Source organism: Oppia nitens, unplaced genomic scaffold (genome assembly GCF_028296485.1).
Source record: "Oppia nitens isolate AA-2021 unplaced genomic scaffold, nextdenovo-longstitch-racon4-pilon3 scaffold39_pilon_pilon_pilon, whole genome shotgun sequence".
NCBI lineage: Eukaryota > Metazoa > Arthropoda > Arachnida > Sarcoptiformes > Oppiidae > Oppia > Oppia nitens.
Genome location: NW_026533220.1, coordinates 382,079 through 394,968, shown reverse-complemented (window position 1 = coordinate 394,968; position 12,890 = coordinate 382,079). Strand labels below are relative to the sequence as shown.

The 12,890-nt window shown below is 27.3% G+C and overlaps 3 protein-coding genes across 3 annotated transcripts; all 3 read right to left on the bottom strand.

The window, feature by feature from the left end:
- Positions 1–299: 299 nt before the first annotated feature.
- LOC128957243 (uncharacterized) lies at positions 300–1,443 on the bottom strand. Its single transcript, XM_054302978.1, has 3 exons — positions 1,152–1,443; positions 867–995; positions 300–511 (listed from the first exon to the last, which is right to left on the bottom strand). The coding sequence occupies exons 1-3, from the start codon at positions 1,441–1,443 to the stop codon at positions 300–302; spliced, it is 633 nt and encodes a 210-aa protein (XP_054158953.1).
- Positions 1,444–2,061: 618 nt separating this feature from the next.
- Positions 2,062–2,814, bottom strand: LOC128957242 (uncharacterized). The gene is made up of 3 exons (XM_054302977.1): positions 2,461–2,814; positions 2,109–2,357; positions 2,062–2,067 (listed from the first exon to the last, which is right to left on the bottom strand). The coding sequence occupies exons 1-3, from the start codon at positions 2,797–2,799 to the stop codon at positions 2,062–2,064; spliced, it is 594 nt and encodes a 197-aa protein (XP_054158952.1). The 5' UTR covers positions 2,800–2,814.
- Positions 2,815–3,530: 716 nt separating this feature from the next.
- Positions 3,531–5,882, bottom strand: LOC128957241 (mucin-5AC-like). The gene is made up of 4 exons (XM_054302976.1): positions 5,427–5,882; positions 4,469–4,925; positions 4,178–4,321; positions 3,531–3,817 (listed from the first exon to the last, which is right to left on the bottom strand). The coding sequence occupies exons 1-4, from the start codon at positions 5,769–5,771 to the stop codon at positions 3,531–3,533; spliced, it is 1,233 nt and encodes a 410-aa protein (XP_054158951.1). The 5' UTR covers positions 5,772–5,882.
- Between the last annotated feature and the right edge of the window lie 7,008 nt (positions 5,883–12,890).

The window sequence follows — 12,890 nt, the reverse complement described above, 5'->3', positions numbered from 1 at the left end:
AAAATAAGTAACAAATATTGAGTAAAAGTTAATTAATACTAAAATAATGTAAAGTTTATAATAATAATAAATATACAGTAGATATATATATATAGAAAGTATTTAAAACTTTTTTTTGTTTTTTTTTTGTTGTTGTTGTAAACATCCAAACAAACAATTACTATAAAAAAAACAAATAGTTTTTTTTAACTAATTTAAAAAATTCAAATCAATAAATCATTTAATTTAATTAATTAATTAATTAATTAAATAATAAACTGATTGACAACAACACGACATGACATGACATGACCTGACCATCAAATTGATGGATCGGAATCTGTTTTGCTTAGAATATCGTCTAAGGAATCGCTAGACTTGAGACGGACAGCATCGGCAGCCATAACATTGTTAGTTTGAGATACAGGTGCCGCTACAGCAGCTACCGGTGCCGGTCTTTCACCAGCAGTCGGCTTCGGCGGCGGTTTTTTAGACATCTGTTTGTCATTTCGATTGGCCGTCCGTTTCATATCTAATATAATAATAATAATAATGTTTTTTTTTGTGTGTGTGGTTTTAATGGCAACAATACAGAGACAAACGGTATTTGATTGTATGGATGGGGGTTAGGTGTTAGGGTTGGGTTAGTAGTGATTAGGGTAGTAGTAGTGGGGGATAGGGTGTGTGTGTGGGGGGCTTACAGTATATGCTCATTTTTATCGGCCGTCCGTTTCATATCTAATATAATAATAATGTTTTTTTTTTATTTTGTGGTTTTAATGGCAACAATACAGAGACAAACGGTATTTGATTGTATGGATGGGTTAGGTTAGGGTTGGGTTAGAAGATTAGGTAGTAGTGTGGGAGCGGGTGGGTGCGGGACTTACAGTATATGCCGACTGCGGCTATCAATGCCATTACAACAGGTATCAAGAAAATGATTAACAAAATCCATGTCATACTCCACGACGACTTGTCTTTAGTGGTCATCGTTGTTGTTGTTATCATTGGTTTGTCTTTATATATATATATATGTAATCAAACCAAACAAAACAATACAAAAAAATATGAATTTATAACTAATTTAGACCATATATTAAAGTGATTCAATCAAGTGATTAAATAGGATGTTATAGTTTTAGACAACAACACCAACACTAACAATAACATACCAGTTCCTCCTCCACCAACAGTAGATGACTGTATGGTTTTGTTGTCACTGTATGTCATAGTATTATCACTAGTAGTAGTAGTAGTGGTGGTGGTAATGATGGTAGTGTTGGTGTCAGTCTCAACATCAGTGATATTGTATGGCACTACTACTACTACTACTGTTGTTGTTATGTCCTCAACACTGGTACCACCATCACCACCACCACCACCACCAGGGTTGCTGCTATCAGTGGTATCAACGCTATCACTAGTGGCCTCATTGCTGGGAACGGTAGTTATCGTTTCATTCATAATATGTTTTCTATAATACAGACAGCCATGGTTGTCCAAATCGACCGGTTGTTTATCGCACCGTAACTTATCATAGTCTACGCGATTATCCGATTTGCATAGATTTTTCCGAACTAATAGATTGTTATAATAGGTTCGGTTAGCATCATTTGGTGAGCTAATTGTGCACAGTTTGTAAAACTACATGAGCCCACACCATCACCATCAGCATCATCATCATCAACAACAACATAACCCAATCAATTAGTTTTTTTTGGTCAATTAAATCAAGGCTTAAATCTAGATTATAGACAGCTAGACGGAAAATTATTTGCACCCCCACCCACCCACCCACCCAACCATTACCTAACCCCTCATACTCACACCCAAAGTAAACCCTAACTAAATAATAATTACAGTAATAAAACTAACTAACTTTTTTTTATATATGTATAACTGCATAGAAAAACAATACATTTTTTTTGCTGGCTGTTTATAATATAGATTTAAACAATAATTATATATCATATATATATATTTTTTTTATTGTTTATAATTACCAATTGATATCTCATTTGGATTTCATCGACATGACGACAACATTGTCGAAGATTAATGGTTTGTGTATCGGTTCCCATACTAAACCTAAACCATTTATCAAAGGCACAGTCAAATGCTTTCTGAACAATGTTTTGTCGGGTTTTATCATTATATGGTTCAGTCGTACAATCGATACCACCAGTGGTTTCATTCAAAATTTTTTGTCTATAATACAGACAATCATCGTTATCTAAATCGACCGGTTGTTTATCGCACCGTAACTTATCATAGTCTATATGATTATCCGATTTGCATAGTTTTTGACGATCTAATAGATCCACGTAATAGGTTAGGTTGGCATCATTTGGTGAGCTAATTGTGCACAGTTTATAAAACTACATGAGCCCAACCACCACCACCACCACCATCATCATCATCAACAACATAACCCAATCAATTAGTTTTATTAATTAATATTTAATAATTTTATATAATTACCAATTGATATCTCATTTGGATTTCATCGACACGACTACAACAATGTCTAAGTTCAGGATCGGATCCGGTAATAGGCGTAAACCATTTACTACGGGCACAGTCTAACGCTTCCCATTCAATGTTTAGTTGGGTATTATCATTACCGTATTCGGTCGGACAATCGATACCCTTGATTACCGATGCGGCCAACACTTGTCCGCTGCTGCCGCCACCGCCGCCGCCAATATGGTGGTCATCACTTAACACTAGTAACAGTAGTATCAATACCGTTGGCCAAACCATCACCACTACTACTACTACTACTACTGTCCCACAAATGTTATTTGATTTACTGATCATATATTATTAATTGGTATGGCTTTTGAGGCTTTTATAGGTTAGTATATTATTAATGATTATTATTACAGACAACTATTACAGACAATTATTAACTAAAAAAAATAGTTATTATTTGTTTTGTTTTTTAAAAAAAAAAAATTAATTTCAATATTTTTGTTTTGTTTATTGTATTGATTAGTGCGAGAGTATATTAATTTAAATTTTATGTTAAATATTTATACAAATCTATAGTTATAATCTATTTATAAATATATATATATATATATATATTTAATTGTAATTGTTTTCAAATAATAATTCAATAAAATTAGCTAACATTTATCAGTATAATAATTATATATTATTTAATTATTAATTAATAACATTTATATATATGTGTTTAATAATAATAATATAAAACAATTATTGTCTAAAAAAAATTTACAAAAAAATTAGAAAAATTATAATTCAAATTTTTTTTATGTAGTAAATAAAATTTAATATAAATAACAAATATTGAGTATAAGTAAAGTAATAAAAAAAACCTAAAGTTATGTAAAGTTTATAATAATTATAAAAAATAAATATAATTTTACAGTAGATATACGCGTAGAAAGTATAAAAAAAAAACTTTTTTGTTTTGTTGAAAACATCTAAACAAACAAACAATTACTATAAAAAATCAATTAATTAATTACTTTAAAAAAAACTTATTGACAACAACACGACATGACAACGACCTGATCTGACCATCAAATTGATTGATCGGAATCTGTTTTGCTAAGGATATCGACAGCGGAATCGCTAGACTTGTTGGCGACAGCACTGGTAGCCGTATTAACATTGCTAGAGGGGACAGTTGTTTTAGATGTTACAGGTGCCGCTACCGACTGTGGTGGAGCCGCTACCGGTTGTGCCGCTACCGACTGTGGTGTAGCCGCAACCGGTGTCGGTCTCTGGCCAGTAGCCGTAGTCGGCTTCGGCGGCGGTTTTTTAGACGACAACTGTTTGTCACTACGTTTGGCCGATCGTTTCATATCTAATATAATAATAATAATAATGTTTTTTTTTTGTTTTAATGGCAACAATACAGAGACAAACGGTATTTGATTGTATGGATGGGGGTTAGGTGTTAGGGTTGGGTTAGTAGTGATTAGGGTAGTAGTAGTGGGGGATAGGGTGTGTGTGGGGGGGGGCTTACAGTATATGCTCATTTTTATCGGCCGTCCGTTTCATATCTAATATAATAATAATAATGTTTTTTTTGTTTTTGGTTTTAATGGCAACAATACAGAGACAAACGGTATTTGATTGTATGGATGGGGGTTAGGTTAGGTTGGGAAGGTTAGGTAGTAGTGGGATTGGGAGGGTGTGTGTGTGAGAGGTGAAGGGGGCTTACAGTATATGCCGATTGCGGCTATCAATGCGATTACAACAGGTATCAGGAAAATGATTAACAAAATCCATGTTATACTCCACGACGACTTGTCTTTAGTGGTCATCGTTGTTGTTGTTGTCGTTGTTGTTGTAGTCATTGGTTTGTCTTTATATATATATGTGTAATCAAACCAACAAAACAAAGCAAAACACAAAAAATTAATCAATTAATAACTAATTTAAACCATAATTAAGTGATCAAATGATCAGTGATTAAATAGGATGATATAGTTTTTAGATGACAACAACATACCAGTTCCTCCTCCACCAGCAGTAGATGACTGTATGGTTTTGTTGTCACTGTATGTCATAGTATTATCACTAGTAGTAGTGGTTGTGGTGATGGTAATGATGGTAGTGTTGGTGTCAGTATCAACACCGGTGGTATTGTGTGGCACTACTGTTGTTGTTATTGTATTGTCAATACTGGTACCACTACCACCACCACTACCAGTGCTGCTGCTGCTATCAGTGGTATCAACGGGAACGGTAGTAATCGGTGTCGTTGTTGTCGCTATCGTTTCATTCATAATATATTGTCTATAATACAGACAGCCATCGCTGTCCAAATCGACCGGTTGTTTATCGCACTGTAACTTATCATAGTCTATATGTTCATCATCTTTGCATTGTTTTTGACGATCTAATAGATTGATATAATAGGTTTGGTTGGCATCGTTTGGTGATATAATTTTGCACAGTTTGTAAAACTATATATGAGCCCCACCACCACCACCATTAGCATCATCATCAACAACAACATAACCCAATCAATTAGTTTTATTAATTAATATTTAGGAACAAATGTAGATTATAGACAGCCAGTAGAAAATTATTTGCCCCCCTCCCCAAAAAAATCATCCCACCCACCAAACCACCAAATCAACCACTTTACCTAACCTCGAAACTTACCTAACCTCGAAACTAACCTAACCTCCAAACTAACCTAACATCCAAACTAACCTAACCTCCAAACTAACCTAACCTCCAAACTAGCCTAACATCCAAACTAACCTAAACTCACACTTACCTCCAAACTAACCTAACCCTACACTCAGCCCTCAAACTAACCGTAACTAAATGATAATTAACTAATAAAACTAACATTTTATATACTGTATGTATAACTACATTAAAAACAATACTGTTTTTTTTGCTGGCTGTCTATAATATACATTTAAGCCAATATATTTATAATATTATATAATTACCAATTGATATCTCATTTGGATTTCATCGACACGACTACAACATAGTCTAAGGGCACGGGTTTGTTGATCGGATCCGGTAGTAGTAGGCGTTTCCCATTTACTACGGGTACAGCTTAACGCTTCCCATATAATGTTTTGTTCGGTCTTATCATTACCGGCTTCGGTCGGACACATGATACCCTTGGCTGGCGCTGCCGATACCTGTCCGCTGCCGCCGCCGCCGCCGCCGCCGATATGGTGGTCATCACTTAACACTAGTAACAGTAGTATCAGTACCACCGATGGCCAAACCATCGCCACTACTACTACTACTGTCCCGCAAATGTTATTAGATTTACTGATCATCAATACTGTGGGGTATTATTATTATTATTAGCAGTATTATTGGTATGGCTTTTAACCAGTTGTTTATAGATATATATAAATTCAATTGAATTGAATTATATGCAGACAATTGTCTATAAAAATAAAACAACAATTTTTTTGTTGTTTAATGAGATATTAAATTAAAAAAAAGTTTGAATTATTATTTGGTTTTTTTAAACAAAAAATTTTTTTTTTTAATTATTATCTCGTGATAGTATAACAATATATAATAATATTATCGATACAATTAACTTATATGAATATTTCCATGTAATTTACTTAATAATAAATCAATAAAAAAATTAATACATTTATATATATATATATATTATAAATAATAATAATAATAATATATGTTTAATTAAATTATATAATAAAATTAAAAAAAGTTAATATAACATATAAATACATAATATTTTTTAATGATATACTTAACTAACTTAAGTAAAAAAAATAAATACATGTATTTACTAAAAATAATTTTTATCGCTATTTTTTATACGTGTTAACTAATATGTAATTATACTGTATTTTAATACTAAATTAACTATTTTAATATATGAAAAATGTGATAATATTTTTTAAAAAATTTAGTGTTTTTTTTTCATTTATATAGTAATTGTAAAATCATTTTTTATTTCAATAATTAACACTAAATTTAACTTTTATTATTATTGTTTTTTTGAAAATATTAAATTTTTTAATAATAATTAATAAATTAATTAATTTTATGTTAATGCTGTTTACTATTATATATATTTTTAAATACAAATTTAATATTTATTTAATTAATTTTTAATTAATATTGTACTAAAAATTAATATCTCTATATTATTATAATAATAATATAAATTGAATTATTTGTGTTAAACTTAACATATATACAAAAAATAGTTTAGTAGATAAATATCAACAAAATAATAATTATAATATAAACAAATTGTGTTTTTATAATAATAATATATATAATAAACTGTTTGTTTGTTTAATACTTAATTAATTGAATATTTTTTTTGTGCTTAAATTATTGATAATAATTTTTTTATATTAGTATATAATTTATAGACTATAGTAAACAATAATTTAATCGATAAAATCTATTTGTTATTTAATATTATTATTATTATTACTTTTATTATTAGTATCATACATAACAAACAATTAATTTATTAAAATATTTTTTTTTTAATTTATAAAATTAATTAAAAAAAATAATAACTAATGATATATTATTTTATTACATTATAATAAAATTATGAAAAATATAAAAATTGTCCATGACACTTTAATTAATTAATAACTATATATATTAGTATATAATTATGTTATCAACAAAACCATTAAGATTATTTACTCAGACTAATAATAATAATAATAATAATAATAATAATAATAATAATAATAATAATAATAATAATAATAATAATAATAATAATAATAATAATAATAATAATAATAATAATAATAATAATAATAATAATAATAATAATAATAATAATAATAATAATTACAAACATGTAAACGTATTTAAATGGTTAGTCCTATTTCATAGGCTAGCTGGTATTGGCTACCTGGGCTATGATGATAGTAGAGGACAGTCATCATCATCATCCACATCACCATCACTTACTACTAGCTCATACAACCGAAAAAGCAACAAATGGCGTAACCGACTACTACTGGTCTATTCATTGATTGTATGGACAGTTATCATACTGTACTCCATTCCCTGTCTAATGGACTGTCATATTAACCAACATAACTTTGAGGACCGGTTCTCATACTATGTATTTCAATCGATATTCACAACGTTTACTTTATTTACGGTTTTGGCTGCTATTATATACACATTTCGTGGCCCGAGTTTTGCACGACTAGACCATAGTCTACAGGAGTTTCCCGTACGGAACGGCCGAACAGCCATCAAACTGTGATCACTGATAGCCATCCATATCATTGAAGTACTGATTTCTAGTGGCAATCGGTTATTGTTTTACAATTATCGGTTGACCGCAGGAACTATTGTCCGATTGTTGAACATATTTAGCGGCCAAACAGTGGCCGCTTCTACCGGCTATCTATTGATGTATTATAGTATATATTTAGGCGATATATTTGCCGAAATCAATGGCCAACTCAGGCGGCGACTACTACTAAAATCTACCGATGGTTTGCTGGCACCACCTGTTAATTATGACCAACTGTTTCGTTCAATTAGTAGACTACAGGCGCTGATCAAAGAGGCCAATCGTCTACTGAATCCGTTACTACTGTTTATCTTTTCGTTTAACATATTCTTTACGATTACGTTCAGCTATATAATGAAAAGTCTAGTCAAATATGACTCCCGGTTCTCAATGGATAGGGTATGGCCTTTCTATATTGTATGCATTGTACGGATATTTATCTGGTGCTGGTCTGTGGACAGTATGGATGAAAAGGTGGGCTAATTTAAAAAAAAATTATTTATTTAAAAAAACTATATATTTATTAGGAATTAAATTTTTTTCTGTCAATTTTTAATTAAATTTAATTAATTAATTAAATTAAATTAAATTAATTAATTAAATTATTATATTTCATAGATTAAACAAACCTATCAACTAATAACTAGATTTAATATCGGCAACAACAACAATGGTGACCAAATTAAAGTATTATATTTAAAATAAAATAAATTATTTGATATATACATTACTGTATATAAATTATTAAATAATATTAAATAATATATAAATTATTAAATAATATATAAATTATTAAATAATATATAAATTATTAAATAATATATAAATTATTAAATAATATATAAATTATTAAATAATATATAAATTATTAAATAATATATAAATTATTAAATAATATAAAAATTATTACTTAATTAACAACAGATTCAGTCAATATTAGCCTTACAGCCAAATCAGCCGACATTTAATGCGTCAAACTTTTTCAATATATCAAAACCACTATTTTTATCGGTATTTAATCAATAGTATATATATATGTATATGTTTGAAAAATTAAATTTTTAACTATTTATTAAAAAAATTATTATTATTATTTAACAGGTTATTGGTTTATCAATATCGTACTCATTGTTATTAATGCAAAATCTAAATCATTGATTGAAAAAACATATTTTTGTTATAATATTAAATATGTATCTAATGTGTACTGTATATTAAATGTAAATGTTTTGTAAAAATTATTATTAATAATTTTAATAATATGTAAATTATTTTTATCTTAATAAATTAAAATATTATATATATATATATATATACTGTATATCAAATTATTAATTGTACTTATTTTTTGTGTTAAACTTAACTTAACAAACAAACAAATAGTTTTGTAGATAAATATCAACCAAATATAATAATAATTATAAAATAAACAAATTGTGTTTTTAATATACAACAGTATATAAAAGCATATATAATAAACTGTTTGTTTGTTTAATACTTAATTTTTATATATTTTTTTTGTTCAAATTTTTTTGATAATAATTTCATATATATATATAATGTATTAGTAATACTAATTTATAGTATAGTATCGTAAACTATAATTTATTATTTAATATTATTGTTGTTATTATTAGTATCATAGATGACTAAATAATTTACTAAATAATTTATTTTTTATTAATATAAAATTAATAATCATTTAATATAAAAAATAATAAAATAAATAAATAACTAATAATATTATTTTATTACTTTAAACTTTTCATTAATAATGAAAAATAATAATTAATTCAATTAGTTATTGAATACATAATTATGTTATCAACAAAACCATTAGTTATATTATTTAGTGAGACTAATAATAATAATAATTACAAACATGTTACCGTATTTAAATGGTTAGTCCTATTTCATAGGCTAGCCGGTATTGGCTACCTGGGCTATAATGATAGTAGAGGACAGTCATCATCATCAACAATGTCACCATCACTTACTACCAGTTCCCACAATAAAAACAAATGGCGAGACCGACTACTGCTGGTCTATTCATTCATTGTATGGACAGTTGTCATACTGTACTCCATTCCCTGTCTAATGGACTGTTATGTTAACATACATAACTTTGACGACCGGTTCTCATACTATGTATTTCAATCGATATTCACAACGTTTACCTTATTTACGGTTTTGGCTGCTATTATATACACATTTCGTGGCCCGAGTTTTGCACGACTAGACCATAGTCTACACGAGTTTCCCGTACGGAACGGCCGAACATCGATCAAACTGTGGTCACTGATGGCCTTACATGTCCTTGAAATAGTCATTACGACCGGTGATCGGCTATTTTTCTTTGAACAACAGTTGACCGTCGAAACTATTTTCCGATTGTTAAACATATTTAGTAGTCTAACAATTGCCGCTTCTACTGGCTATCTATTGATGTATTATACTATATATTTTGGGGATATATTTGCCGAAATCAATGGCCAACTCAAGCGCCGACTACTACTAAAATCTACCGATGGTTTGCTGACACCATCACCATCACCTGTTAATTATGATCAACTGTTTTGTTCAATTAGTAGACTACAGGTGCTGATCAAAGAGGCCAATCGTCTACTGAATCCGTTACTACTATTTATCTTTTCGTTTAACATATTCTTTACGATTACGTTCAGTTCAATAATGAAAAGTCTGGTCAGATATGACTCCCGGTTCTCAATGGAAAGGGTCTGGTATTTCTATGTTATTATAATTTTCCGTATATTTATCTGGTGCTGGTCTGTGGACAGTATGAATGAAAAGGTTATACACATAATTAAAAAAAAAAACTATATAAAGACTTATTTAAATTATTTATTTATTGATAGTAATATTTATTAGGCGTCGTTCACATATTACGTTCGCACTTTTTAAGAAATCAAGACCCCCTCCCTCCCCTATGTTCGCAATTGTTCGCATGTAGTCATTTAAAAAAATTACGTTCGCATGTCCCTAACCGCTACCCCCCCCCACCACAAGAAATAAAATATTATCTAAATGCGAACGTTCTTAAAGACTATACCCCTCCCCTCCCCCTTGTTCGCAAAAGTTCGCTTTGGCCAACCCCCCTCCCCTCAAGTGCGAACGTAATATGTGAACCACGCCTTATTTTAATTTTAAATTATAATTTATATTTTAATATTTATTACTTATTTATTTATTTATTTAAAATTTTAATTAAATTATATTTCAAGATTAAAAAAACCTATCGACTAATAGCTAGTTTTAGTATCGGCAACAACAACAATGATGACCAAATAAAAGTATTGTATTATTAAATTATATATATTTTTTAAAAAATAAATAAATTGTCTATTTATATACTATTAATATATACACACATATATACAGTATAATAGAAAATAAAATTCATATATAATTCAAAATTAAATTTCAAATAAATAAATAATTTGTTTGTTTGTATAGTATTTAATAATATAAATTACTACACATATAATAGCAAAATTAAATTCATATTTAAATTTGTTAAATAATATATAATTTTTTTTAATTATTATTATATAACTAACAGATTCAGTCAATATTAGCCTTACAGCCAAATCAGCCGACATTTAATGCATCAAATTTTTTCAATATATCAAAACCGCTATTTTTATCGGTAATTATTCTTTAATTATTAATTTTAAGTTTAATTAATTAAAATTTTTAACTATTATTATTATTTTTATTTAACAGGTTATTGGTATATCAATATCGTACTCATTGCTATTTATGCAAAATTTAAATCATTGAAAATTATTTTATTTTATTTAATTTTTTTCTAAATTAAAAAACATTTATTTATTTATACAGTAATATTGATTTATATGTATTATATTTAATGCTAATTTATTAATAGTTACATTAATATTATATGCAAATATTATTTTTGAATAATATATTATGTAAATTAATATAAATTATTATTTTAAATGTCATTTTGAGTGTATTTAATAATAATAATAATATAAAATTATTATTAATTTTTAGCAATTTTAATAATAATACTAATATGTAAATCAATTTATGAATCTTGAATTGTGAATAAATCATTTTTGTTGTAATAATTTAAAAATAAATGAAATTATAAATTTTTATATATTTTATTATTAATATAAATATTTAGTATAACATAATTATTAATAGTTTTATATTAATATATATAAATTCAAGTTAATAACATTATCAAAAAAAAATTAATAACAGTATACAGTATTTTATACATAACTATATGTTTATTATAGAGTAAATTGTGTATAAAAATTATATTAATTAATTTCATTGGAAAAAATAGTGTATTGTCAATGTATTATATATTATATATATATATATATATATCATTAATTTACTTATTATATACTGTATATATAGGAAAAATAATATTTATTTTATTGTTTATTWTWTRTATATATATATATATATATATACAGTATATATAGACTCATTTATAATAGTTGATTAATGGTCTCCCAATTCACTGTTGACATAATAAAAACTTAAACAACAAAAAAAATAAAATAAAATACACATAAAAAAATTAATTACATATATTAAGTATTAAATACACAGACACACACATACATACATAAACACACACACACATACACAAACATACTTACTTACATAAATACACACACAYACATACATACATAAACACACATACACACATACATAAACACACACAAATACACAAACATACTTACTTACATAAATACACACACATATATACATACATAAACACACACACATACACAAACATACTTACTTACATAAATACACACACATACATACATACATAAACACACACACATACACACATACACACACACACACACACACACACACAGTTACAGTAATATTTCATAAAATTCATATGAAAATAATAATAATAATGTAAAAAATAAAATACAGTAAAGTTAGCTAGACAGTTTTGTAACATTTGTGTAACACACAAAACAGTGTTTATCAATACATATACAATAGAAAAATATATATTAATAAGAAAATAATTATTGTTATTCTCAGTAAAAAAAATTTTTTTTTACATAATATTTATTATTATTGATATTTATTATTTTATTTT